General features: G+C 37.9%; 1 protein-coding gene across 1 annotated transcript; it reads left to right on the forward strand.

Annotated features, from left to right (window-relative positions):
* The first annotated feature begins 5196 nt into the window (after positions 1-5196).
* Positions 5197-27651, forward strand: LOC6648116 (steroid receptor seven-up, isoforms B/C). Its single transcript, XM_002069463.4, has 5 exons — positions 5197-6043; positions 14748-14897; positions 19371-19922; positions 27201-27358; positions 27529-27651. Exons 1-5 carry the CDS (start codon positions 5395-5397, stop codon positions 27643-27645), a joined length of 1626 nt encoding a protein of 541 aa, XP_002069499.3. The 5' UTR covers positions 5197-5394; the 3' UTR covers positions 27646-27651.

The raw sequence follows: 27651 nt of genomic DNA on the forward strand, positions 1-27651 counted from the left end.
AAGATTTTCTAGAAGAAAATGTAACCGTTTGTCTTATCCAAATTACACTTTCTATCAATACTAACCAATTAAAATCAAACTCTTCTTAAATGAAAAATTTGTTTAAATGAAAAAAAGAAAGAAATGATTTAAATTTGTTCTAGTTGTTTTTTTATTCGCCGCCATCCATCATCAAGACGCAGCTTCATCAAGCATATTGGATTCCCTTTTTTGGGAATGACAAAGTTCCGGGCAACTTTTTCCCAGCTCTCAGAGTGTCGTACATTTCGCCCATTTTCCAGCAGCGACGGCAAATGGCAACCAGCTCCACTTTCACAATGATTCATCAAGCTAAAAACAACAGCAAACAATGGAAAATGTAAAGAGGAGCACGGGAAAAACCACACAAAAAAAGAAGAAGGCAGAATGGCGGGGTAAGGACAATAGGTGGTGGTGGTGGGAGGCAAGATTCGAGGAGGAAAGACGGCGCGTGCTCGTCAGTTTAACCAGCATGACATGGCCCGGTCCATTGCGGTCCTGGACTCTGGCATTTTAGCACTTATTCATAAAGTCCTTGGCTGCCCAAAAACAACAACGACAACAACAACAACACTAGCAGCAACAAAAGTTACCCAGAAAATGAAAAAAAACAAGCTACAGTGAAGAAGAATTACTAAAAATTTATCAATGTAAAAGTTTACAGAGAAAGCAACTGAAACGGACATGGCAAAAGGAGAAAGGAGAGACAAGCAACAATGTAAATTATATGCCACCGATAAAGGGCGATAGAGAGAGAGAATAGGATATAGTGGGGGGTGGCAAAGCAGTATTAGTGTGAGCTTTATACACAAGTGCATATCCTGTGCAAGTCCTTGCTAGATATATCCATTATATATATACTAATATACATATAAAGTTTATATGTACCTACATTTATATGCATTTCAAATGAATTCCGGACTGCAGTTGGGCAAACATCGTAAACTAAAATGTTTAATTTAGAAAATTTTATAAAAACTCTTACAGAATATAACAATTTATGTTAGTAAAGTAAAGATATCCATTAAAATACCATTAACATTGATCTGTCTACAGTATTTTCAAGTTTTACAAACATTTACTTTTAAAAAAGGTTTTCAAAATATTCATAAATGATGAATATCCTTTTATAATATCTCTTCTGATTATTACTTGAATTTAAACTAATATTAAATGTAACAACAAAACTAAAATTACCTAAAATCCCAATCGATAAGTGTTTTTAAACATTTTTGATTCAATTTCAAAACTGATATGAATAGAAAAATGATCTAAAAATGAATATTCGAAACTTTTAAAGCGTAAATTTATCTTGTTTTTAGTTAATACTCCATGAGGATCGATTCAATATTTTCAAATTTAAATTTAAACCAAGATTAAAAAAGGAATAAGTTCAAAATTTTCAAATTACATACCAAATTTATTAAAAAAAATAACAAATTTAATATAATTCTTGAAAACAAAGTTTGGATTACCTTTTGATATGAATTTCTGAATTGGATTTTTCTAGGGGATTTTCGAAACAGAAAAGATAAGGCTCAGATTCTAAAAATTAATCTTGATAATGTTTTAAAAAACACTTCTTTTATTCAGTTGTGGGTAAAGACCACGGATGTATGTAGTTGTGTCTACTTTCGACTGCATCGTTCGTTTGGTTCCGTGCCAAAAGCATGCGTCCCCCTTTTAGTGTGCTTTCAATAGACTGGCCTCCCCAACAGTTCGCCCATTCTACACTTTCCATCGGAGGAGACAAAAAAAAAAACAGACAGATGAGAAGAGAACAAAAAAAGACAAAAAGAAAAAAAATGGCCACTAGCCAACACGATGCCAAAGTTGTGGGTTAGGTGCCAAGGCAAAGCGCAGCAAAGGCGCTCAAATGGGGTTGTCAGTATTTAACCCAAAAGGGTTGGAGGTGCTGCCTGACTGCGCGAACTCCGTGCTATTGGGTGAGGCAGGGGCAGACCGAGAAAAGGCAACAGGGACAGAGGGGCGCATGGGGGGCTGAAATGGGGCCCGAGTAACATACGATGTACTAACAAGAGGTGCCGAGAACCCGAGAGATTAGGTTCAAAGGCAGGATGTGGAGATGTGGCCATGTGGAGAGCGTTCCCCCGTCCATAACCCTTGGCCAGAGAGGGATGGTTGCCGGGCAATTGAATTAGATTTGGGACTCCAAAAGCTGCTGGAAGACAGAGAGAGACATCTAGCAGTGTTAATAAAAAGCAAACAGAAAATCACTTTTTTTTTCTCTCATTTTTTTGGTTTAATTTTTTTTTTTTTTTCTTTTTTTATATATATGAGAGCAAACACACACAAAAAGCAAAACATTCCGATACAGTTAATGATAAGACTTGAGCGAAAGGGAGACATACACTGAGCAAGAGAGACAGATACACACAGAGTGAGAGAGAGAGTGAAATAGTCGTAGAGATAAGGCGTGGCCTAAGATTGAGTGAATCAACAAAACTTAACGAAACTCATTCACTCGAGAGACATTTCTCTGAGTGAATCGCATTGTGAGTTGTAAAATTGCCACCCCAATGAGGAACTGTTGTCCAATTCATCATCCAATTGAACGTTTGGCCCTTCCCAACCCATACAAGGCACAAGAGGGCGCCACTCGCCCTACCCAGACCATCGGCCTCTCACCTTTTCCCTTTTTGGTTTCCTTTCTAACGCCCCATGATATGAGTGCAAAGTGCGTTGCCCACAATTTGGCCCTTTGGACTCTTTCTGCCAACTTTTGCCAACAATTGTGACAATTTTTTCGTGTTTTCCATTTCCATTTCCATTTGGTTTTCTTTTTTGAATTCAATGCTGCGAGTGTTGCGAGAGAAATGAAGTGTCAGACCGACAGACCTGACTGTCTTTGCGTGGCTTGTAAAGTGTTTTTTAAAGATATTTGCAATTTTCATCACTTTTTTGCGTGCAAATTGCCACAAAATGCTAATTTCAAATAAATAGTTATATCTTTTGTGTTGGCGTTTCTAATTGAAAGCTGTTAGCCATTCCATTAATATTTTTATTTTCATTTCCATTCCATCTTCACCTAAGGCTCTTGGATTTTTAGATTTTTTTTTTTATGATGTGTGGGCATGAAATAGTAGATAGACACTTTGGTTGGCTTAGTTAGTTAGTTGGGCAGGGCATATCAGGTTTCTCCCTCTCCCTCTCTCTCTTTCTCTGTCTTTGGCTTGTTAAAATTTAATTAAATTATTATTTCATGTTTTGGCACTTTTCAAGTGTATAAACACACAGGATGATTATGATGGTGAGGCACGACCAAGTCGAAAGTTGAGTGCGTAAAGCCAATTAGTTGGAAATACCAACAGACATATGTACATATTTAAGACGTATTTCTAATTTTATTATGGCAGTCAATAGGCTTCAGTAGTAATGCCAAGAGGGAATTCAACTAATTGAATGCATGCCGAATACATTGAGCGTTAATAAAATGTGGGCTAATCCAAAAACTATTTACAAATATACTAACTATAACTATAACTTGAAAAATATCAACAAATTATACATTTAGTTGGTGAGAAAGTCAAAAAAAATAGTCCAGAATTTATGCTTCTAAGTTCTTTGTTAAGAATTATGAACATCAAGTAGAGGGAAGATCCTGAAGGATCCTGGAAATGAAAGAAATTTTCCCCCAAGACCGAGATTTACCTATGAAACTTATCAAAATTCGATATACAAAAACTATTTTCACTCCAAATTTATGAGCTTTAAATAATTCGGTGAATTTCCATTGAAAAATAAACCTTGGCATAAAATTTCAAATCATAACAAAGTAAACTTTTTCAATTTGTTTCAAGAATTTTTGCCAAATACTTTTGTAACTTGTAAGTCAATAAATGAAGCCATTTTTATGCTAGTTTAACTAATTGTTTCAAACACTTTTTAAACAACATTTGCCTGTAATAAATTTTCAAAATTCCTATACAGTAGAAAAAAAGTTCCTACTACAAAAATATTCCTAAACAAAATGACTTCATCTTGTAATCTATGACTAAAAAATTGTTTACATACATATACTATAAGCCATTTAAGCATTGGCCAATGGGAAGGCAGCTTTAAGATTGCGGCTATATCAGCCAGTCTGAACTAGATAAAAAAGAAACAAAAAACGCACTTAAAGAGCCAACAAAATTTATCAGAAAATAAAACACTTTAACCTGGCCAACCAGAAGACTTTGAGATACTTTAACGGCGACTAAAACAAATAATTTTTTGGTATTTTGGGGTGGAGACTAACGGTTTACCATTTTAAAGTTGTCATACAAATTAAAAAGTCAGTAAGCAGCAGCAAAAGTCAATGAAAAAAAGTTAAAATGTTAACGGTAAAGTAGCCAAAGTGAGCTAACAGATGTGCCCAACGACAGCAAACTAATAAGAAAAGCAGAGGAAACGAGAAACGAGTTTTTCCCAGTGGATGGAAAAAGTCCAATTCATAAGAGACTCGAGTTGAAAACGAGTGAAAAGTTGGCAACTCAACGAAACAGAGAGGGAGAGAGAGAGAGAGACTCTTATGGTTATACGAGTGGTGGTGGTGTTAGTGATGTTGGTGTTGGTGGTGGTGGTGGTTGAGCAAATCAGCCAAACGCATTGAAGGTCTTGCCCCGCCACCAGAGAGCCAGCCAGGCCAGCCAGCCAGCCTACAGCGGATAGAGGGAGAACGAGAGATTCAATGGCAATTCCACTCAACCATTGAACAACTGTGAGTGCAAGGAGCGCAGAGATATGGATATATATATCTCGTATATAGAGAGATTTGTGTGATGTGTCGTTAGGTCGAGTCGGGTCGGGTCGTGTACCTTTTGGCCACGAATGTTTTGCCAGTCAGGCTCTAAAAGGCCTTACGAGAACAGCTGAGATTTTCGCTGCTCCGCATGACGCGCATTTTTCAAAAAACATACAAGTCAATGCAAAGAAAAAGAGAAATATTTTTCAAAAATCTTTAAAGTCTTTCGGAAAAATAAAAAAAAATACGAAAAACAAAAAAAATAAAAGAAAAGAAAAAAATTGCTCGTGTGTTTTGCCAAGTGTTTCTGTGTGGCCAGTGAAGAAGAAGAAGTGTTTGGAAAATGATTCAACAAATCAATTTGAAATAAGAATATTTTCCAAAAAAAAATAAAAAAGAAAAATTTTCAAAATATTAGAAAAGAAATTTAATTTCGAAAATAAATAAATAAATTGTAAACGCTGCTTGGGCGAGAGAATTTCCAAAGGAATTTGATTGGCTTACCGATCTGTCAGTGTGTGTGTTAGTGTGTGTGATCAAAAGTGTATTCCACGAATTTTACCACGTGTTCCGATCCGGCCGCCAAAATTATTACGCACAATTCTCTGAGCGTGTACGGTGGCGGCGTCATGTGCGCCTCCCCGTCCACAGCTCCCGGCTTCTTCAATCCCCGTCCCCAATCCGGGGCCGAGTTGTCCGCCTTCGATCTGGGACTCTCGCGCTCCATGGGTCTGGGCGTGCCGCCGCACACAGCCTGGCATGATCCGAATCTTGGTGGTCACCTGCATGCCTCTGCATCGGCGGGCCCTGGCCCAGGCACAGCCGGATCGGCTGGCGGCGGCGGCACCACTCCCAGCAGTGTGGCCAGCCAACAGTCGGCGGTTATCAAACAGGATCTATCCGGGCTGACCGCCTCCACGGCGAATCTCAACCAAAGTGCACATCACACAATCAAAGAGGATCTCTCCAGCCTGCCCAGTGCCAATGGTGGTGGCTCATCGGCGGCAGGACATCATGCCAGTGGTGTCCCATCCGGTCATACTACAGATATGCTACCCATTATCAAGGGATCGCAGTCATCCAGTTGTCTGGGCAGCTCATCCGGAGGTGGAGGCGGCGGTGGTAATGGCGGCAGCACCACACCCAGCTCCCAGGCCAATAGCTCACATTCGCAGAGCAGCAATAGTGGATCACAGATCGATTCCAAACAGAATATCGAGTGTGTTGTTTGCGGCGACAAGAGTTCCGGCAAACATTACGGACAGTTTACCTGTGAAGGTGAGTAATTGTTCAATTGAATCTTTCTATGTATCTTAACCAACATCGGCATTGATGATGATGATCATCATAATGATGATCATGATGATGACCCAACAGAAATATATTGTGTAACAAAAACATAAAAGCGTGCCAGCCTGCCAACGGCTGATCGGTTGATTTTTGACAGTTACCGTGAATTATGGCAGTTTGATGAGATGGCAAAAAAGAACACACCAATGCTATTGTGTGTGTGTGTGTGTGTGTGTGGGTGTGCGATCTTGCAAATCTTGAGTCAAAGAAGAATGCGAATCTAGCCAAGAAGTGCAGAAATTAATGCAAAAGAATAGCTTCTATTGGATTTTCTAATCAAAATTATGACATTTTGATGGCTCAATAGAAAGAAAAGCTTCAATGGATTTTCAAAGCTTTTGCAAATGAATATATCGACTTAATATATTCCTAGGTAGAGGTTAGAATGATTCTTAACTCTATGGGAAATCCATTTCATAGCAATCTTTGAGGTAGTTTTGTTTTGCTGATTAGATATGTTTATCACAAAGAAGTATCTTATTAGAATCAGTAATTGATTTTGAATAGTCATTCAGGCTACCTAAAAATTGTTTAAAATTATTTATCTAATTTTTACAATTTAGTTAGTATTTCTTCTCAGCTTTTTCTCTGCCTGTGTTCACTCCTATCTATATATCTATCCAGATATATATGTGTGTAGACAGATCTCGCCCTCTTAAGCCAGGCCAGGCACGCACCCGTCCGTTTCTTAACTTGGTTAGCTTATCGCTAGATAAAACGACAACAACAAAAAAAAAGAAGAAAATTATTATCTAAATAAAATACGGTGTGCTTTGTACTAGACACAAAGAATTGTTGGTAGTTACGTTTTCTGTTGTTGTTGTTGCTGTTATTGTGCAAACATGCAAATTGTGCTCGGCTGCTAAATGAAGCGCCCACCTTTTTATTGTCTTAGACATGAGAGAAGGGCTAAAGATAAAGGCTATAGAGAGTAAGAGAAGAGAACCTGAGAAAAAGATGGGGTAGAAGAAAGCCAGACCAGGCCAGGCCAGGCCAGAACGGAGAAGTCTCTGCCAACTGCATGTCTTGGCATTTAGTGCAACTTGGAGTTGAACTTGTCATAATCATATCTCTTCAAATGTTCTAGATGTGAGCAGAGTCTACTTTGAAATGAAATGACTCTTGGGTATATTTCGTTTCTTTTCCTTTTTCCAACTGAATATATAGATGAGGTACAGTGGCTAAAATATCAAATATATTAGGGCAAAAGATGAGCTAAGAAATATAGTTTACAAGTATTCGAATTCTATTTTGTGAGCATAATTTCAAAATTTGTTAACTAAATTTCATATACGAATTTCTTTCTGACTTCATGTAACCCTTTCTGGCACTTTTCAGTCCCATGGTAGGCGCTGCTATTATTATTAATCACACAAGCATTTTGTACGCATGTGCAACGGCCAACAAATAACAGCAACAACAACAACAACTGCAACAAGAAATGTTGCTCTGTGACCGCCTCGTTGCATTCTGAAGGTGTTTTGCCTCCACCTCAATACACTTACCTCCACTTACTGCGTGTGTGTGTGTGTGTAAGATATCTTTTGGGTTTTCTCCTCTCTCTCCCTCTCTCTTGAGTGAGCCTGATGATGTTGCCACGATAGCAATCTATTTTGTTCTATGCCCGGGCATAAAAATAATAATAATAAAAAGTATAAAAAAAGAAGAAGAACGTAGACAAAAACAAAAAAAAAGGCATAGAAAGCTGAGAGATCAGTAGAGAAACCATTTCATATCATTGCCAAATGTGAAGAAGAAGATTTTCTACTAAAATCCATAATGTGCTCTCGGGTCGGTCTCGGGGTCGGGTCGTCCTTTTCAGCTGATTCACTTCAAGGTGCAGATCGCAACTCGTTTTGGTTGTCTCACTTGTCTGTCCCGATCTACCCCCCGTTCTGCCAGTCTGTCCGGCAAAAGATCCGCCACAGAGAGACAGAGGGAGAGAGAGCTTGTCCATGGCAGTATGTGAAATTTATGCCAAGTTTACTCACCCCACTGCATTTGCTTTTTGTAGCTCTAGAAGATTAATTGTAGCTTACGAGTGTAGACACACACACACACACACACATACAGACATACGTCTCTTACGTAGAGTTGCCTGTTTGCCGGTTCCGTGTTGCTCTACCTCTAGCCCTTGATCATCTTCTTCCTCCTATTGTAGTAGGTAGCAACTTGTTTGATTCCAGCTGTTGTTTTGTAGGTGAAGAAGACCCAGAGAACTCTTTCTTCTCTTCCTCTTGTTGTTGCTGATTAAAAGTTTTCCGATAATGCTCATTTGTCATGGCCTATTGAGGAGTCAAGTATGTTTAGGTAAACTTTTCCGTAGAATAGTCTAAGGCATTTCCTTATTATTATATATGGCGACTCCACCCCTCACTCAGCACTCATGTCAAAATCTAAATTAACATGATTTATAACTCAACCTGCTTGCTCTACATGACTATGACAAATAAATTTTAGTGAAAAATTACTCAAGCTACTAAAAGTAGTAACTAGACTAGCATGCAATTAATTTAATACAAAATTAATGCAAACTGCAACAACAACAAAAAATATAAAAAATTGCCATCTTGTCTAATTGTTAAGCGCCAGCGAAGCCGCATTAACCAGACCATGTCAGTTCTTTTTAATTTGTGTGTGTATCTTTGAGATACATTCATATTTGTCATCCAAAACCATAAATATGCTTAGCTTAAGAAAGTGCAACGGGAAGTCACTTAAATGAAGTTCCCACGTTCCAAACCCATGAGGAACGGAGGCAAGCACAAGTTTTGATGATCTGCAAAAAAATAAAATGCGAATTTCTGGACATTCGTCTGTCCGATTGTCCTTTTGTTTGACTTCCATCCTCAAGCAACATGTGTGGCTTTTTAATTAACTTCATTATGATGTTGTCAAACCCAGAGAAATGTATTCGCAATTGTTTGACCCAAAACATAATCCAAAAAAAAACAGGAAAAAAAACACATATTTAAAATGTTTTTATTTATTAAAATCTGTTTTTAATTTGTTTTTTATGTTTATGGCCAAGATTTTTCTTATTTTTCACCTCTTCACATGGGGAAAATGAAAATAAACTGTCAAGAAAATTCATTCCCCTTGCTGACACACACACACACACATATATATGAGAATGTTGAACATTTAACAAAAAGCCAAAAACATAAATCAATTTGCTGTCGTTTTTATTAAAAAAAAAAAAAAAAAAATCATATTATAAGTAACAACAACAAAGTAAATACAACTGCAGAAATTAACAACGCCCACAGCGAATTTTTTTGATTTTCTTTTTTCTGTTTTTTTGGCTTGCAATTTATGACGCTGCAGTTTCATTTCGGGGAGGCGTTTGGGGCGTGTCCCGCCTTAGGCATATGGCATTACTTTATATTTTGTATTTTTGGTTTTTTTTTAACTTTTGTATTTATTAATTAGTAACAAGACTCTTAATAAATTTAAAGCTTGTATGCAGTAAAAATTTGCATTCGCCAAATCCTCGAGGCTGTAGAAAGAAAGCGAAAAGAAGTCAAGTCAATTGCTTAACCATAACCATTTATCATCTAAATCGCCTTTTGATAATCATTTATAACTTCCGTGCGAGCGATTTGTGTGCCAAATGATTTACTATCCCCCACAGTCTACAACAACAACAAGAACTACAACTCGAAGCTTACAACAATTCGGCAACTCAGTAGCTCAGAGTTCCATGGAGTCCCCTGTTAACTTATAGCCTGCCACATATACTTATATATATATATTTTGAGACAAATTATTATGGCAAGTCGTAGGCTGAAATATGTGGCCATAAAAGTAAATGATTCCCTTACTCTACATATATCCATATGTAAGTACTTGAAGGTAATCATTGTAGCATAATGCAATTTATGGAGAATTTCCTATTCGATTGTTATTCATACACATTTTGATAACCAAAGTTCCTTTAATAGTTTTTAAACTCACATCTTACTTTATATTGTTTTTACATACAAGAAATATAACTTTTGTTAAACAAGGGCACTCCTTAGTAGTCTCTGTCTTCGTCTCCGTCTCCCTCTCATTCTCTGTCTCAATCTGTGTACTTTTCCCATCGATTGCTCAACATTTTGTCAACATTAATGAGCTCGACTAAAGTTAAAGTTGACTTGGGCTCAGTTCAACTCAAAACCCTTCATTAAAACAAGCAAAGAAAAAAAAAAAGAAGGAAAATCACCCAAAAACAAAACAAAACTTAATTGTAGAGATATTGCAACAACAGACAAAACAAACAAACAAACCAAAAAACAACAACAACAACAATACTAGACATTGTAATCATTAAAAGTTGCCTTGTAGTACAAATCGTTGTACTTAGAAGAAAATGTTGGAAACTTCTCCATCTGCCTCACTGGATCAGCTAGCAGCATCGTCTCCATCCATCCCCAGTCCCCTCCCCCGCCCCTTCCGTTCTCTAGTTAAAAAGCCCTAGCGCCAAATGAGGCGCAAAAAATTTATCCTGACACGAGAAAAAGAGTTTCTCTCTCTCTCTCTCTCTCTCTCTCTCGCTCTATATAGTGAAAAAATCGTGAACTACCGACTTGATCCGCTTTATAATGTAACGGTTTAATTAATTATGTTAAGCTCGCTCAAAAGGCCCAAAGGGGACCGTTTGCCGGTTACTGTTTTGTTGTTGTTGTTGTTGCCACTTCATGCGCAATTTTCTTTTTTAAACTAACTTGGCTAATCGATCAGCCCCCCAAAAAAAAAAAAACAAACCAAAACGAAAAATAGAGAAGAAAACCCAGAAATAGTTTTCCCCTCTCTCTCTCTCTCTCTGTTTCTATTTCACTTCTTCTTCTGCTTCTTCTTCTGTTGGTTAGTTGGCACGTTTTGTGTGCATCTTTTTGCTTGCACTTGCAACATTTGGCCGCAAGAATTGAGAACTGGAGGTTCATGCTGCTGCTGCTGCTGCTGACGACGACGACGACGACATGCCCCGCAGTGCCTGTTGGCCTAGGTCTCTCTCTTTAATAGTCTTAAGTCTGCAGCAATAACCTTTTCCTTATCGCCATGTGTCGTTTGGTCAAAAGCCCAGGCCCAAACTCGAGCTCAAGCTCGAGATCTCATGTCGGTGTACATGACCAGCGCAAGAGACTAGAGACTGGATCATAGTGGATTGTTCTATCCAACTCTTTTGGAGGTTGCCGCATAACTTCACATAGCATCAGTTAAATCAAAGCTAAATCGCTTATCTTTATTTTCGTCGGCATTTTGTGTTGTTGTTGTTGTTGTGCCTTACACATACATATATATGTTTATACGTGTGGATTAGGTTTAAACTTGGACTAGCATATGGGCCACAAGTTGGTCTTAGGGCTTGCAAAACTAGATCTCTGACTTGGCTGTCATTTTCTGTCGTCTTCCAGCCCCAAAAGTATGCAATTACAATGAGTGTTTAACAAATCAATGTTGCTTTTGATCCTCTGTTTTACTTGGCTTTAGTTAAGTTCTCATTTAATTTGTTACTTTTTACCGTTGACCTATATCAAGCTATAAACCCTACAGCTTTATGGCCAACTACTCAATCTCTTGGCACCCTGGGGACTCTGGGGGGACTCACCTGTTTCCTTCCGCCTTCACCTTCAATTTCAAAGCTTGAGATCGAAAACTCTGAAGTTCAAGCCAACCGTTCATAATCAGTGCATTTTGTAGATACTCCAAGTGCATGCGATTTCTTTCGTGTCTGATGATGGGGGGGCCTGTTGCCTGTAATTATGTTTTCTGTTTCGGTTCGGTTTTACTCCAGTTATAGCCAAAGCGACTTTGTCTAGCCGCCTTTGGTGGCTGTAACTGTGGCTGTTTGGCTGGCTGGCTGACTGCCTGGCTGACTCTTTGCCTGTGCTAATTACTTTGACTAGGCCTGAGTGCCTCATGTAAGCTTTAACATTTAATTATTGCACCTTAATGATGGGCCTGTCTCTCTCCCACTCTCTCTCTCTCTTCCTCTCCTCTCTAGCACTCTCCCGTATTAATAATTAGAAAATGAGCTTCAAGTCAAGGTAGTAGATGCAGTGCTATTGACTTTGTCTTCGTTACACATTCTGTGTGGATCGGATCGAGGGTCAATGCTCCAAAATAAAATTGCACAACAGTTAGAAAAACAAATGAGTAGACAAATATTACACTATAAGCCAACAACCATATATATATATAGATAATAGCATATGGTCTAGCAAGATGGGATGAGATTGCTTTTCGTAGTATATGCGTCTTTTGGTTGAGCCAACTAATTTCACGCTTTAAATAGCGCGGCCAAGCGGCAACTAAAATAACCGCAAAGATCATCCCATCTAGCGGCACTTTCAATGCACTATCTTAAAAAAAATGGAGAAAAAACATATCTAATAGATTGATTGAAATTCAGAGAAAATCTTTGCCAATTATTAGTTTAGTTTTCGCACTTTATTTTCGCGGCATTGTTTTTGGTTAAAAGGGCATTCAATGAAATGCTATTAACTTTCATTTCGTGAGATCGACTTACACTATTTTTTCTTTCTATTCGTTTTTGCAGTTGAGGAAGTTCAATTAATAATAAAACGCTTTGGCTTTAGACAAGTTCTTGGAAATATTTCCAAACTAACTGTGTATATTGAACGCTTTATGGCGCGTACAGCACGCAAGACCATTTCTTTTGTATTTTGTATTTTGTTTTTGTTTTTTTCGAAGCAATTAAACAAGAAAACAGCAGCGGTAATTGAAACTACCGCAAGTTAGTTGAAGCTACTAAAGAAGAGAGGCTAAGCCTAAACTGTTGAGGAAACCCTATGAAAATTTGTTTCTTTAGGGATCCTAAGGCTTCTCGCTATCTATCTATCTCCTTCTGTCTGTCTATCTGTCTGTCTCTATCTGGCTTGCTTGGACTTCCCACAGCTGTATATCTAAGGCATCTATCAGCGCAAAAGCTAAAGCTTTAAGAAAATCCACCGCGATCCACCCTTTTTCGGTTATTGATATAACACGACGATATTACCCCGCGTCTTCCCTCCCCTCCCCAACCACCGCCCTAAACCACTGGCATTCACTGGCATAGTCAGATTTTGTTTACGGTATCTTCATCAATAACCAAGCGCATCGTTCGCATCGCGTCTGGACTGGAGGACTGGACTGTTGGTTGCCTTAAGACCTACCTTCGAGCTTCCAGCTCTAGATAGAGATGCGATAGGCGCATATGGGCAGTTTCGCCCCTGTTGTTGTTGTTGTTGTTGCAGTTCTTTTACTTCTTCCTCCTCTTGTTTAAGCCAAAGAGTTGTAAGAGCTGTGGCGGAGGTCAGGAAGCGGTGAGAATAGCTATGTGTGTGTTTGTGTGTGTGTGTGCACAGGAGGGGGAGTGGGATAGGTAACAAAGCCAACGGTACGTTTTGCCAGAAATCGTGACTTGGTACAATATCGTTATTCGTAGATCATATGGTGTAAAACTTGTGTGTATGTGCAGTTCCTAGACTTGTGTGCTAAGAGTTAAGGCATTCAAGCCTTCTAAATGCCCTTCTCTCCCTCTCTCTCTCTCTCTCTCTCTCTCTCTCTCTCTGTTGGAGCAAACAAAATCTTATAGTTTTGCGATTTATTAAGAATTTTTCCACCTCTTTTTTTTTGTCACTCCTAAGAATTCAGTTAGTCCATCACATTTTTACTATGGCGTGGCCCACCTGTAGTGCATCAATCGAACGACTTCAATTTCCAATCAGTTTTAATTTTTTTTTCCATCTGGCCACGTTTACCCCGTCTCTCTCTCTCTTTCTCTGGGGAGATGTGGGGCGAGGGATTTTAGCCACACGACGATCGCATTGGCAAAACAAAACTGAAATCTTTTATAGCCTATGATCTTGTATGGCTTATGGGATTGAAGGCTTACATTTTTCGTTTTCCTTTTAGGTTTTTTTGTTTTTGCTTTTTGATGATGATTTTACAGCTTAAAACGAATTTTATGAGCATATGCCATTGTTTTTGAGTTATTGTGAGAAAAGTTTCGGTTTTCTGTCCTAGGGCCAAAACTAAAGACGAAAAAAAATTAAGGAGAAACATGTAAATACAGACAATGCCTTTTTATGCAGAAATTTGCTGTTTTTTTTGTGTTTTTTGGGTACTAAAGTGATACACATGTTTAGATACGCGGGGCGACATTAACTTGGCTAGTTGAAGTAGTTGTGTCTTAAGTGGACCCTATGAAGTTCAAGCTTAAGTTTTAGACTAGAGACTGGGACTAAGGCTTAAGAGTAAATTTTCGTCGTGAAGTGCTGCAACATTGTGAGGAAAGACCAGGCCAGACTCTCTGCTCTGGCGGCTGCTGCCAGTTGTAGGCAGTTGTATCTTCGTGCCCAAGATACACTTTGTTAATTGAAAGCCATTAAAGGTAATTTTATGGGAGGCGTTAAGCCATGAAACGTGTAACATGACCATTGACATTAACGGGGGGGAGACCAGAGGACCAAGTGGAAGTGGAGTGGCAAGAAGAAGTTGGAATCTTCTTTTGTCAAAGGCTGCTTCTAGTATGTATATTTTTTGGGTGCCAAAGAATTTGTTAAGCTTAGGGGCTTACATGGTCTAGAGATGTTTTTTTTTCTTCACTATATTTTACTAATATGTTCTCTTCTTGCTTTTTCAGGCTGTAAATCATTCTTCAAGCGTTCAGTGCGACGCAATCTCACCTACTCCTGTCGTGGTAGCCGAAATTGTCCCATAGATCAACATCATCGCAATCAATGCCAATATTGCCGCTTGAAAAAGTGCCTCAAAATGGGCATGAGACGTGAAGGTAAGTTTCATATCAATTTAATTTTATTTTGTTTTGTTTTGTTTTGTCTCTTGGCTAGAGAGAGGGAGGGTCAATTAAAAGTCAAACATTGAGGCTAGGCCGAACGGAAGTAGAGCATAGAAAACAAATGAAATTTACTTTCATTGGGTGAAATGAGATGACTAAATGTCACATGCTAGGAATTTGCCTCACAACATTTAGCCATTTGCCAGAGAAAGATAGATCGTTTGCCAAAGAATGTGGCCATTGGTCAGTTTAGATCGAAACGGTTCAGATACGAATTAAAAACACAAATAATTTTAGTTTTTTTTTTGTTTTTCGGCTCGTGCTTCTACATATTTCAACGCATTAACTACAATGAACACGAAGAAAAAAAAACAATTAAGCATTGAGTGCAACTTATTGACCCCAAAGATCAAATGCAAACTTGTTCGTTCGCTTGTTAATAATTAAGAAAACAACTACACACAAAAAGAAAAAACAAAAATTATAATAAAAACCCAAAAGAACTACTCCAACAACAACAAAAGCAAACAACAAAGTACTTATTATTCCATATTAGCTCAATATTATAATTGCCTGATGTCGACACTTTTTTCTTTCCTATATTGAGTTGAAATTAAATTTATTGGTTTTGCTCTAACTCAAATGAGACACACTCAAATGATTTATTATATAATAATTTAATGATATTTACACTGAGAGAAAAAGGAATACTAGATATACAAAAATTCCGTGACTTTTTTAAGAATTTAAACATTGCCATTAAGTCATAACTAGCTTTAGATTTCTAATGGTAGATTTCATGGTTTTTAATGGTCTTGAAATTGTTTTCATTTAAACATTTCCTTGATTGACTTTGGCTCAGTTTCATTTGGCTTTTAAATTGGTTACAGGTTTCTGTGATTTCCCATTAATGAAACGCACCCTATAGACAATATAATATATGTATGAGAGAGTAATTTGTAACTACCGTTTACTGGCAAATATTTGGCATACTTGTAAGTTCCACACAATATTCGCAAATTGCCAATGACAACATTGACAAGTTTTGAGAGCTGGCCGAAACGACTGACTAACTCACTGACTGACTGATTGACTGATTGACTAAATGACGGCGCAAGCCAATGGCCAGTTACATGTGTCAGCATTAACAATTAACAACGTCTCTGAGATGGAGACGTTGATGTCTCTCGCTTTCGGTTTTGAGTTTGAGTTGCAGTTTCTTACCCAACTATGCGCAGTTAGTGCACTAAGCTGTTATTATTTGCACTAATATTGACAGGTTTTGCTAATAACAAACTGACTTGCAAACTCACCGACTAACCGACCAATAGACAGACAACAGATGCTGTTGCTATTGGCGATTTGGGTTAAGAACGTATAGGGGTAATTAAATTGCGCCTGCGCCTTTAGTAGACAAGAGTTGAGCTCGAGCTCAATGCACTTGTAATTAAATGTATATAAACATTTATTTTAACCGACGAGGTTGCAAAAAAAAAAACAAATACAAATTTACCTAAGACAAACAGCTTTGTGGGTTATTATTTTTGAGAAGTCAAGCTAATGACACAGTCTGAACCCAACTATTTAATATTACCTGTTTTAACCATTTCAAAAAATGATGTCTTTCTATGAGTTGTTGTTTCTACACTTGTCGAAAATTTAACATAAAAAAAAGAGTTCAACACCTTTTTGGTTGTTTTTTTTTAATTTTTGGTAGCGCTTTTCTTAATGACAAGTTCTGCAAACAACAAATGAGAGTAAAAACTAGTTCATCAAGTCTCTCTTTTCATATCAGCGTTGAAAAATCGTGGGAAATAAACATAATTTTCTGCACTAGAATTCTTGTCCCTTTTTTTTTGCCTACTTTGACCAGGGCGCAGTTTAGTAGAAAAAAGGCGGACAAAGGCCATGCCCCGAAATGACCCTTTTGGGCTTAAAAGCAAGACCTCGGCCATGGTCAGGAAATTTTTATTTCGACAAAAAACCAGAAAAAAATAAAGTGATGTGAAAAAATTTATCAGCATTTGTTCGGGGTCGACTCTAATTAAATTTCAGTGTCAATTGGACAGAACTGGACTGGAGATTGTTAAGTGAAACTTGTTTTTCTCATATTTTTAAGGGTAGAAATAGTGAAATTATTTTATACAATAAAATTGAGAGAAAACAATAAAAAAAGTAGCCATGAAGGGATTTAAGTTGTTGTCAGGAAGAAGTTGGAAATGAGATAAGAAAGAGAGCAAAGCAAATATTCAAGAAACATAAATTGAAAACTGATTTTTTAGGCATATTACTTTCTAAGTTTTATATTTTATGTGTGAGTATATTTGGGATTTTTTTATATGTAAACTTTGACCCACAATAATTTATTATTATATCAAACTCCACCTGCATGATCTATGGTGTACATATGCCCAAACATGGCTCAAAGGCTTGGTCGGAACGCATTTTCTGCAAATATTTTAAGCAAAACAATGGCTCAAAGTACTTTTAGTTGGTTTTGATAAAAATAAAAACTAGGTCAGGCAAAGGTTTTCTCTGTTGTTGTTTTACACCTCTTACAATAGAGAAACTCCACACCTTGAGCCAGCCTCAGAGATTCAGATTCAAAGTTTTCGAGTCACACACATCCTACCACACCTAAACACCTAAGCCAAAGCCAAAGCCACCCGCTTCAAAGGCTTCAACTAAGCACAGACACAATCTGGCAACAAGAATCACAACAACAACAAGAAAAAAGCCTTTGGGCCCATACGTTTTCTACTCATTGAGAAACAAAAGCATTATTATTATTATTATTTTATATTGATCGAGCCAAGTGCTAGAGCTGACCAGGCAGGCAGGCCTGACTGGCACACCTGGAAACGGAAACTGGATTCCTTTACCTGGGACTGCAAAAGTAACGTCTTTTGTTAAGCTAAAAAGGAAACGAGAGCGAAAGCATTCTCTGGTGGTCAGCTCAGGGACAAAAGTGTTTGTTTATTGCTTTACCCAAGCAATTAAGCTAGACTAGGGGTTGATTTGATTCATCTAAGAACCCGTCGACCACTCCACCCATTTGACCAGTGTCCAGTTTAAGACAACATCGAGTGAAAAATGTATTTACACACTACACATTTGCGTAATTGTGCCATTGGGGTGGTGTTGCCGGTGGTGCTGGTGGTGCTAGATGGTGCTGATGGAGAGAAGATTCTCTTCGTCTTGAAAAATAGGCACTAAAACTGAAGACAGAAACTGAACCAAACTGAAAAACTGGTTAACCATTGCCCAGTGTCCAGTCTCAAAATTTATAGGCCTGGGAAAATTATTGTCTGACCACAAAAGCCAGAGCCCAGAGTGAGACAGACAGAGAGAGAGTGAGACAGAGAGAGAGAAGTGAAAAGATGAAGCTCAATCCGAAAATGCATAAAAACCTTGTGGTTTTTCTGATGCTGGAGATTAGCTAAAGTCAGCCAAGAAAGCAACTACACAATAAACCCATCCCTTTTTTTCTCTCTCTCTCTCTCTCTTACACTCTCTCTCTCTATCCGCTGATTACTTAATGAATGTATCTGCTCCATCTGTTGTGGTTGTTGTTGTTGCTCCTCCAGAGCACGTGCTTAAGTTCATGTCACTTGAGGAGCGTGTCCAAGTGGCTTGTTGGCTTAAACCAAATCTATAAAATGCCATTTCCTGGCAAAAACCTTTCACTTTTTTTTCCCCATTGTTAATTATAATGCTTATAAATAAATACTTAAAACGCAAAACGTTGCATTTAAATTTAAAATTGCCTACAATTTTTAGCTCTGTTCAAAAATATTTTCTCTACCCTTTTGATTTTTTTGTTTTCTTTTTTCAAAGATGCGTTGAAAGTATTTAGTTTAAATTTGCATAACTAAGCAGTTGAGGCAACATTATGCAAAGATAGTAAGTGTGTGTGAGTGTGAGTGTGTGTGAAGAAGGGTTTTACGGGGGCAAAAGAGAGGTAGATATATACGCATACGGGGTTGATATGATAATGTGTGTCGTCTAGGAGGGTAGAAAATACACTTCTGTCGGTTGCTTCAAGTTGAAAAGTATCTTATGACGTTGTCTTGGGCAACAGGAGCAGCAACCGATATAACAAAAGCCAGATCTGTGCTAAGATGTGATGTTCTGTCTATTGCCTTAACAGATTGAGGTGGCCAGATAGTGTCCCGTCTTTTGTATGCATTTGTGGCAGCTTTGCCAACAGACTTGAATGCCAACCATTGTCCGGAGTGTGATATGGCGGTCAAAATAGTTGAACAATTAGACAAAACCCAAAAAAAGGGTTTATATACAACAGACACCATATAGCGGATAGTCCACAAAAGATACACGCATCTAAAGTTACGCATCCAAGTTAAGATTTTCAGTCATCGGCTAGTCATAAGTTTGTTAGAATTTCTTAAGTAATTATTTTAACAATTTTAATTAATTTTAAAGTTTCCGTTTCTCGTTTCTTTCCAGCCGTTCAACGTGGACGCGTGCCACCCACACAGCCCGGTCTGGCCGGCATGCACAGCCAATACCAATTGGCCAATGGCGATCCCATGAGCATGGCCGGCTTCAATGGTCACTCGTACCTCAGTTCCTATATCTCGCTGCTGTTGCGAGCGGAACCATATCCAACATCCCGCTATGGCCAATGCATGCAACCGAATAATATAATGGGCATTGACAATATCTGCGAATTGGCCGCCCGTCTGCTCTTCTCCGCTGTGGAGTGGGCCAAGAATATACCCTTTTTCCCCGAGCTGCAGGTCACGGATCAAGTGGCCCTACTGCGTCTGGTGTGGTCGGAGCTGTTTGTCCTGAATGCGAGTCAGTGCTCGATGCCATTGCATGTGGCACCATTGCTGGCGGCGGCGGGTCTGCATGCCTCTCCGATGGCAGCGGATCGTGTGGTGGCCTTCATGGATCACATACGCATCTTCCAGGAGCAGGTGGAGAAGCTGAAGGCTCTGCATGTCGATTCGGCGGAATACTCTTGCCTCAAGGCAATTGTACTCTTCACCACCGGTAAGTTGCTGGACATTCTGTACAAGGATGTGCCCGCCTTGCTAACAAAGGTGTCGACACTGCTTCTGGGCAAGGATGCGCCTCTGAGCAGTGGCTGCACCAATGACGATGTCCTGGCGGTGGTGCGCGACCATCTCGAGGACTTGAATCGGGCTGAATATGAGTCACAGGCTCAGCAGGCTCCCTTGCACCTGGCTGCCTTCATGAAGAGTGTGGCCGGTGTTGAGGCTGCAGTGCAGCAGGCCGAGCAAGTGCAAGTGCAAGTGGATACAAAACCCAAGACAAGCTCTCAATCCTTTGTGCCATCAGCGTCAAGTGCCTTCAGCACTTGCGCCAAGTCCGCAACAAATTCAGCTGAGCAAGGAGAACTTCTTGGCTCTCTGCAATGTACTCCATCGAGTGCGGAGACGAGTCATAATAATAGCAGTGGCTTGGGCTCATCGCTACCTACTCAATCGCAAAGCGGTTCGTCCTCCCTTAACCTAACCGCCTCGCCTCTGAGTAATTCCCTGGTCTCCTCCTCCATCCCTACCTCCTCCACGACAATAGCAACATCTTTGTCGTCCGCTTTGCCCCAGTCCGTCACTACCACCGCCACCTCCTCCTCTGCATCATCCGCGACGCTGGGTGGAGCCTATCAGACGCCAGCCTCGGCCATGTTCAGTCACTATCAGACTCCGCCACGTGGTGCCTTCGGTTCGGCCTTCGATATGTTCCATCACAGCACTCCCTTTGGTGTAGGAGTGGGGGCAGGAGCCGGCCTGGGAATGGGCGTGGGAGCTCATCATCCACTGAGTCCCAGTTATAGATATTCGCCATATAGTAGATGGCAATTGTAGGATCCCTCTGAGTCCCTTAAAAAGTTTAGATAGGTTAGACTGTACTTAAACTAGATATGTAAATTGTAAACATATATATGTATCTATATATCAATATCGTAAATTTACTTTAGTGCCTATATTATTTATTATGTATGTATCTATATGTATTTATTGCCTTACACTAAGTCCAAAACTATTTCTAGTGGTTAACTTATTTTAGTTCGTAAATCTTACCAAAAAACATTATCCCAAAAAATCGAAAGAGAATGAAGAAGAATATATATATATAAAGACGCTGTTGCTGTTAAAACCAAAAAATTAATCCTGGCTTGTGTTTTCACTTCATATTTGTTACTAAACTTTGTTTTTTTATTTTTGTTGACTAATTCATAACATTTGTTTTTCCATTGGCTAACTAACAATTAAATCAATTATGTTATGTTTTATTTTTGTTGCTTACTAATTTATTTTGGCTTCATTTAATTACTAACTGGCTTACTTAACACACATGCAGACCACTGTAAAAATGGTTTTGAATTTATTTATTTACCTATCTAAATTGGGGAAACCTTTTAGAAGTCGTAGATCCTTGAAAGAGATTAGATTTGATTTAGATCGTTTTAAAAACCTTAGGAAGATCTGATCTATACATAAGTATATTGCATATAATGAACTTTCAATTTCAACTTGATTTCAACTTGTAATTTCATCATTTAAAAACAATATGTAATTTTTCAATTGTGTTTTTGGTGGAATCATGACTTGAAATGTTAGAGTGTTATTAAAGATTGTGTTTAATTTTTTGAGAATTTAAATTATTACAACTTCAGAAATTGGTCAATGATTTTAATATTTCGAAATACTTTTCATTATTGAGAGTTTCCTTTAACATTCTATATAAGATTGTCTTCAACAATTTGCCTTTATTTCTTATATCAAGACTTCAGTACTTCAATGCTGCAATAGTCTTCAAAAGATCTAACATTCCTCTATAGAAATTTGACTTTCTTCACAGGAAGTAAGTAAGAGTTAGAGTACTAAATATAACAACTAACAAGTTGAAGCTCTGAATGTTTCTATTAAATATTATAGTCACTGCTTTTATAGTGCTTTACTTTAAGTATTGACTCTAAATGACTTTAGCCAAGAATATTCTTAGTAGACCTTCCAGCTGATTCTAATATCCGAACAGGTTTTATGTCCTAAGCTTCAATAGCTTCACAGTTTTTCCTTATACAAAGATTAACTTGTTTTAGTTTCTAAATCCAATTCCCTTACTTTTGGCCATAAGGAACTAAAATAATTTCATCTTTCAATAAAAGGCAAATCAATCAATAACAATAAATTCAGGTAATATGTTTCATATGATAAACTTTTCACTTGGCTAAACCTTAAAATGATGCAAATTAACTGATTTTGGTTTTTTAAGTCTTAAAACTTAAACATGGTAAAGGTTTATTTTGGTTTATTACATTTGATTTTGTTTTTTTTCAGCTCAATTGGTAATGGAAAAACTGCAGATGGCAAGAGAAATTTTGCATTTGCAGTTTTTTCTATTTAATTTTTCAAATTTTGCTTTTCCTGTTACTAATATTGCATTTAATTTTATTTATTTTTTTTTGTTTTAACAAAAGCATCACAAAATTTAAAGACATCAACAAGAAGGCCTAAAACTTTGGACATTTTGGAATCGCAACGCACACTTGCAACCACACCCACACACACACACACCCTCTCATACATATGCACGCCTAACATATGCACACACGTATACACACACACACACATCTATCTATACTTTTATCTATACATTTTATTGTTTTTTTTTTCGTCTTTAATAAACTTTTGGAGATTTTAAATGTTATTTATTTTCTTTAATACTCAATTAAGTTTAGTGCATAAGTTTAAGTTTAGAAATTAAGCAATGAAAATGAAAATGAAAATGAATTTGTGTCAAGTTAAGGTGTCCCCATTAAGTGATCCCAGTCATTGTAGTAGTCCCCCCTTTGTTTGAAGTCCATGTCAAGCAGCTGTCCAAGCTCACGTCGCAATGGTTTTTTCTTGGCGACGTTTATTGACGTCGAGATACCACATTATGAACATTAATACAACACTCGTTTATGTCGCTTACCAACAAGAGCCAAAGAGCCGCAGAGTTGCAGACAGACCCAGAGCCAGTTCAGGCCAGGCCAGGCTAGGCTAGGTCTGTCCAAGCTCCTTCTTCTTCAGGGTCGCAAACTCATGGTCCGAACTCGTACCAAAAAATAATTTTCCAATTTCCAAACGCTGTGTGTGTCGCTTACCAAACTCTCCTCCTAACCACATTTTGTGAGGGGGCGAGCCCCAGAGCAACAGACCTCAGTCTGCTAGAGACCTGAAGACCTAAGCGGTTGATGGGGTAACGGAGATGGCGACGAAGACCAAGACCAAGACCAAGACGAAGACGACGACGACGCAGACTTGCAATTGCATTTGAATTGGCTGCATGAGTCCATAAACTGCAGCCGATCAATCGCTTCGCCATCTCCGCCGTCGTCGTCGTCGTCGTCGTCGTCGTTTTGCCTTTGATTGTACCAGGCAGACACGATCGCGGTAGTAAAATACCGGGTATAGACTTACTAGATCTACTCTCTGACGACATGTCTTGGCTTGGCTTCATGGTGCATCTTCCATCCATAAGCTTCACCTATTTCGCCTCCATCATCATCGTCTCCTCCTCATCCTTCTGTGCCTCGTTTCTTGCTGATTGCTGTCGTTTGTTGCAGTTGTTAAGAGTTGTAGCTTTCATGTCTTGGCCACACTTTTTGACCAACATTTTCTGTTTGTTTTTCGGTTTTCCAATTTTTTTTCTTTTTTTTTCTTCTTTTTCTCATTGATCGGTCTGAGCTACTTTTCCTGAAAATTGCCAGAGAGACTTGCCTTTTGTGTGCCTTGTGTAATTAACAGTTTCGAGGCAGACGTCGCTGATTAGAATCATTAGGGCGCGTTTCGTTTTTCCCCAATTTTTTTTTTTCTCTACCTTTTTCTCCTGTTTGCTCTTTTCGATATGAAATACTTTTTGGGGTTTGGGAAAACGTTTACTTAAGATTTAGTTGCAAGCGATAAAGTCAATTGCGAAATTGTAAAAAGTACACTTAAAAATATACAGTGGATCTTCGTTAAAGTAAAACTATATAAAGCTTGCAAAATTTCCTTAAATCTTTTTGATAGAAGCAATGCAAAAAATGTATCTACTAGAATTCTGATATAATTTGGACGCTACTTCTATAATTTAAGTACTTATCCGTCTTCACTTCACTAAGAACTCTTTTCGCCAACCATTGAACCACTTTTAGATACAAATCATGTCAAAAAATTACCTTCCTTAAAAGTTATTTGATCAATTCTTAGTAACTTATGGACCACCACGAATCGTTTTGCTGTTGTCATAAACTTGAGAAAAACCCACAAAACAAAACCATCCATAGAGATATTCTATATACCCGCCGGCTTAAAGACAATAAGCGTAAATCAAGATAAATGATTTTGTCGCCGAAAGGCAACAGAAATTCAATTAGCAATTATTAACCATTTCATTTCATAGACATAACAAGCAGGCAGCCAGCTATCGAAACAATCGTGAAGCACAATGACCACACTGGATCACAAATTAGCCATGGCCTGGTCAGCTTGGGTATTAGATGAAATGCTCAACGAATCATTTCATTTTGGCCATGATCATAATTGTCAATTGACTTTCCATTAGCTTTGACGATCCAGTGATCGGTCGGTTAGTCCGTTGGCCAAGGAAAAAGGAACAGGAAAAAGAAACAGATTTTATTTTCAATGATGTTGTTGGAAGAAGTTGGAGGAGTTGGAGGAGTTGGCTGCAGTTGGAGTTGTAGTTGGAGTCGTCGCATGCACACAAAGTGAAAGACATTCCAGTTCCAGGTCGGCCCCAAAAGAAATGCGCAGCTTTCTCGAGGCTTAAACTTAACTTGGCTTTGATTTTTGCTTTGCTTGGCTTTTTTGGTTTGCTTGCATTTTAACTGTTTTCTGCTTGTAAGGCATCGATTTTTTTTTTCTCCATTGGGCTTTACATATATACATATTTACCTTCCTCTATATACATACATATAAATTTTTTGGCATTTTTTTTTTTGGGGTCTCTCGTCGTTGCGCAGTTACTAACTCAGTCGGAGTCGTAGCAGTCGCCAGCCCAAAAGATCGTGACCGCGTGTTTTAAATGCATAATGACCGTAAAGTAGTTGTTGCCAACTACGTAACTAAAATTGTGATGCTGCCAATAACCAAAAAAAAAACAACAACCACAAGCAAAAGCCACAGACATAGCATAAGCAACTAGCCAACATATCGAAAAAGGAGCAACCAATTTTTCGTTGTTAGGGCAAATCCCAAAAGAACGTCGCCAGCATGAAGAAAAAAAACTGTTTAACTAAAATTATGAATTGCTACATTAGATTTAACTATATTAGTTTTATGGCAAAGTGACTGTTAGTTAGAGTTCGTGTCCAAGTATTACAGTTATGGCTTTATTTAGTTTTAATAAACATTTTGGACTTTCTTGTTGGTCGACGGGTTACAGGGTCAACTGTGAACTTCTAGCAACTTGTAAAAGAAATTTTTTTATGAATTCTTTGAGCTAAATTAAAAGTTAGATAGCCTCAAGATATGAAAATGTAACTGGACCATGAAAAGCGAAGAAAACTTTTTGCTCTCAAGTAATAAACTTTTCTACCAAAAAAAAATATTGGCATTTGAAATGTCTATGATCAATAATTGTTTGAGTGAATTGAATTTCGTCTCTTAGCTTATCTTAGATGGCAGATTTAAATACACATTTTGTATCATTCAAAGTATAAATTTTCAATTGACATTTCCATTTCGGGATGGCAATTTAATCCTCATTGCATGACTCTAAATGCTGCTGGCCAATACAAATCATTACAACCGACGTGATTTTATGCCTTTTGCCTAGACGCAATGACCATTAAATGATATGGGCAGTAAATGAAATTCAAACGAGCTGGCAAAACAAGAAAAAACAAAAACGCATACACAGGAAAAGCCAAAGAAAAACGAAACACTAACTGGCCATTTGGTAATCAAAAAAAAAAGGGGGAAAAAAAAAACCTGTGAATTCACACTCTGGCAATTGGCAATTTAATACTTACTTATGTACGATCCATTCAGATTTGGCCAATTCAATTCATTAGCACGAGGCACAAAACTGTTTTGGCTAGTTTGGGGATGGCTAAAATCATAAAAACCAGTTGCAAATTATACGAGTGTTTTAATGCTAGTTGCTGGGTGCATTTTTCTTATTAGTTTATCCGATTTTTAAGTTTTTTTTTCTCGCACATTTGCGTAAGAGTTTTGGCAAAACAAAAACACAAATTTTCTGTCTGCATTGACTAATTAAGCAAATACTACAGCAACAACAGCAATTTCGACATGGCGTATTCTTAAAACAACTATTTGAAATGCTTAAAGCTATGCAAATTTACAAATTTACAAGTGCTGATGTCTAATTTGAATTTCAAACAGGCAAACAAACTGACTAAATAACAAAAAAAAAAACAGAAAATCCAAAAAAAAAACTCTGTAAAATAAAAATGCATCATTATGTGTGTTAACTAGATATTTTGACTTAAGCTAACGACTTTGAAATACCCTTCAAGAGAGATATGTGAAACTCAAGTTACATATTCCTTCATTTTGAACCTCTTGAAACCTTTTGCTTACTCTTGGCTCTTTCTACCTTTCCTAGGCTTAGTTTAGATATTAAGTATTTTAGGACGTTGTTTTTACGTCTGAATATTGTTCTCACAATTGCAATGAAACATCTCGAGTTCTAGCCACAATTAAAAGCGAATCTCTTAGTCAACTGAGATTCGAAATGACTTATTTTTCTGTCTTAGCTCTTTTATGACCTTAGCTTATGTCTCTTCTTCCTTAGACTTTCTTGGATAAGGCATAATTTTATAGCAATTGATATGCAGACTTTATAATCGACCCTAAAAACTTGAAGAAGTGATCCATAAAAAAATACATATTGTCACAATTCCATTTGTGTTTTCTGTTTTCCAATACAATTAACCATTTCGTTCTTGCTGTTTGAGTTTCTGTTTGCCTTAACTTGCCTTCAATTGCCTTTGAATATAAATCATTAAAGTGACGCAAGCAGCAAGTTGTCTCTCTTTGGGCGATGTCATGTTTTCGTAATTTGAAATTGTTTGTGTACTTGACGTTGTATATGTGTGGGCGTGGCCATCAGTTAAGTTTCTTTGGATATATGTACATGGCGCCAGGTGATCTGCAATAAACTATGAGAGAGAGAGAGAAAACATAAGGCATTATAATATTTAAAAATTTTGCATATTTGACATTGACAAATGAGTGACAAATTTATGTTCATATAATAATTATATTTTTCTATTAACTTCAATGCTTGTAGATGCCTGCGGTCTATCTGATGTGACACACATTGAATCCCTGCAAGAGAAATCCCAATGCGCTTTAGAGGAATATTGTCGAACACAGTATCCCAATCAGCCGACAAGATTTGGTAAATTGTTGCTAAGATTGCCATCACTGCGAACTGTTTCCTCACAAGTAAGTTGAAACAAATAAGAAAAATATATAAACTTAGATAACTATTAGCTTAAATTGTACTTTACTTACCTTATTAAAGTCTTGGAATCAAAAGCCTAGATTAGTAATATTTTTTTAACTAATTTGCTAATTCAAATGGTTTTGTTTTGTGTTTTTTTTTTTGTTTTCAGGTCATTGAGCAATTGTTTTTTGTGCGTCTAGTCGGCAAAACGCCCATCGAAACACTGATACGCGACATGTTGTTGAGTGGCAACAGTTTCTCTTGGCCCTATCTGCCTTCAATGTGACACACA

This window comes from Drosophila willistoni, chromosome 3R, assembly GCF_018902025.1.
Source record: "Drosophila willistoni isolate 14030-0811.24 chromosome 3R, UCI_dwil_1.1, whole genome shotgun sequence".
NCBI lineage: Eukaryota > Metazoa > Arthropoda > Insecta > Diptera > Drosophilidae > Drosophila > Drosophila willistoni.